Below are 2786 nucleotides of genomic sequence, written 5' to 3'. Positions count from 1 at the left end.
GAGGACCTACGGTATTTCACCCTATTCTACCCCTCGCTCTATTCTAAACACGACATGCTGCTGGCTCTTCACGTCTCATTTTTTCTTCGCTTTCTTCTTATTCCTCTCTCTTATCCACATCACCCTCGTGACAAGCTAACGGAGCAACCGTCTTATCATGGCCCGCACAATGAGAAGATCGACCCTAACACTCTTCTTCGCCCTCTCCCCCCCCCCCCCNNCGACTCCTACGGCATCTACCCCTCATCCTACTGCTCCTACTGCCACTGTGACTCCTCATCTGGGAGTGAAGAGGTGGCTGTGTTTACCTGTCTTTGCTAGCCCTCTTTCTGGTCCTCTTGAAGAAGAAAAGGAAGAGGCTCTCTCGGCGGTGATACGGCGACGTGATCGAAGATTCGACGACAAAGTAGAAGAAGGAGGAGGAGNNAAGTAGAAGAAGGAGGAGGAGGAGGGGTGGAGCAAGTCGACGTTTTTAAAGAAGAGAGACCTCCTCCTGCTGCTGCTCCTACGCTACTACCAGCGTGATCTGCCTCGGACCGGCGTGCCCCCCCCCCAGGGGAATCGAAAATTTCGGAAGTACTCGATGAGGCATGCAGATCTCGAAGATCATAATGGTGATGCTGAAGAGAAGAGGAGGAAGAAGAAGAAGAGTGTCGTTGTCTCTCATCGAGGAACATCTCCTCCTTGTTTTCCTTCCAGTGAGAAGATGGAGGTACATGACTAGGATAAGAACCTTCAGAATGAAAATGCCTTCTCTCTCTTTGTAAAGGATCGTGAAGAAGAAGAAGTCTTCTGTGATCTAAAGATGAAAAAGAAGAAGAAGGACAAGAGGAATCAAGCGAAAAGGGAGAGAGAGGAACATTCTGAAGACCTAAGCTTTGGGCAACCATATCAAATCTTGAAGCACTAAAGTATCCCGGTAACGAATTAAAGCAATGGAGATCTCGAAGAGCTACGACCACTTTCTTCGGAGAGGCAGAAGAAGAGAAAGAGTGGGGAAGATTCATATCCGTACTAGAGGGGGGAGACGCAGGACAGTTAGGCGTCGTCTTTCCATCGCTCTCTTCTTCCTTGCTCTTCAAAATCGGAAGAGAATTCTCCTCCTCCTCCTGCAAGAGAAGAGCCTCTCTCTCTCTTACTCCATGCTGCCGTGTAGAAGGAAAGAGAGAAGATGAAGAGTCTCCCTCTTCTTTTCCAAGATCAAGAGAACCCTCTGGACGCATCGACGAAGAGCTTTCTTGGATGTGTTTCTCTTGATCTTTCTTCTTGTCAACTGACTGAAGTGGGAGAAGAGGTATATCTAACTCATCGAGAAAAAGAGAGTTAGAATTCACAACGGACAACTCCATCTGTCTCTTCTGTCGATCTACGTCTCTCAAGAGACCATGTGTATGAGCAGAAGAAGGAGCCGAACTCGAAGAAGAAGAAGGAGATCCCTCCTCTATCTTCTTCTTCTTGTTATCCCCCTCTTCTCCTCCTGAATCAGTTGAACTGGACCATCCCTCGACCTCCTCCTGTGGTGTATGCGGAGGAGCTATCATCCTTCTGATAGGATTCATGCGACCGCTCCTATCACTCTTGTAGGGGGGGGAAGGGGTAGCTCCCATAGGATGAAGATTTCTCTGACGCCTCAAGAAACGTCGCAGGCGCATCAGGATCAATACGAGACAGGTTCCTAGGCTATGGATATGAAGGATGAAAGGCTGCAAGAGTTCATGTAAGAGAAGTGTGCTTGTGAAACGAGATCCTTCTTCTTCTCCTCCTCGATGTCTTGAATGAAACTCCCCGCCACACCTAGGGGGTGTATAGGGAGACTGAAGTAATCGATCAATCTTCTGATCTTCCCCACTTTGGTCGGCTGGATCTTTCCCGTCATCGATACTTAAGGCAGGGGGAGAGAAAGGAGCGGGTGTCTGTACAGCGGATGAAGGTGGAGTGGAGACAGGAGAAAGACCCACAGGAGGGCTTTCTCTGGCTGTTCTCTGTCTTCCTTGTCGCTGATGTAGATGAAGAAACTGCAGAAGATCACGGTGAAGGGCATGCAACGAATCAGAAGTTGAAGAGCACGACACATGACCGCCTTCGCCTCCCCCCCCTGTAAATACACTCATATCAGTCATGCGACTATGACTACTACTACTACTATCCCCGACATGCGAAGAAGAAGAAGAGAAACGAGAAGGGTGGTCACCTCCTCGGAGGCTTCTTTTCGTCTCAGATGAAGAGAAGGAGGAAGAAGATGAAGAGAAAGGTGGAGGGTATCCAGTCACTTCCCCTCCTCCTCCTGCTCCTTGAGAGAAATCTGTAAGATGATTGAAGTAAGAAAAGAAGTTGGAGAAGACGAGTGGATGAAGAAAGACAACGACAAAGATTTCAGCAAATGAACAGTAAACTTCATGTGTGAATGTGAGAGAGAGAGAGAGGTGTCGGTCGGTGGGTAAGCAAGTCAGTTCATGTATGTATGTGTGGGTTACACGAGCTATATAGAGAGGATCGACTTCGACGAGCTTCTTCTGGTCGGAGAAAGAGATCATGAGGTACATGATGCCTCCTGGTAGGTGACAACTAAAATTAAATAGAAAAGAACGATAGAGTCTACAGTCTGTGAAGAGACTCTATTCATATACTAGCATACAGACATACACACTCACTTCTCGAGACATGCATCGTCATACATACATGCACGCACATTCGCATAGGCATACATACACCTATATATACATATTCATACATCCCTATTCATACAGAGGTTTGTACGTATAGTCAGTAGATAGATAGATAGATAG

General features: G+C 47.4%; 1 protein-coding gene across 1 annotated transcript in view; it reads right to left on the bottom strand.

The window, feature by feature from the left end:
• Nucleotides 1-2786, bottom strand: part of CSUI_010123 (ap2 domain transcription factor ap2xi-4) — a 22708-nt gene that overhangs the window by 10183 nt on the left and 9739 nt on the right. Inside the window, exon 3 of the mRNA XM_068070228.1 lies at nt 401-2302. Coding sequence (XP_067917797.1) covers nt 401-2302 — 1902 coding nt within the window. The remainder of the gene's footprint in view (nt 1-400; nt 2303-2786) is intronic.

This window comes from Cystoisospora suis, assembly GCF_002600585.1.
Source record: "Cystoisospora suis strain Wien I chromosome Unknown contig_6705, whole genome shotgun sequence".
Lineage (NCBI taxonomy): Eukaryota > Apicomplexa > Conoidasida > Eucoccidiorida > Sarcocystidae > Cystoisospora > Cystoisospora suis.
Note: the sequence above shows the minus strand (reverse complement) of the source record. Positions and strands in the feature narration are given on the sequence as shown.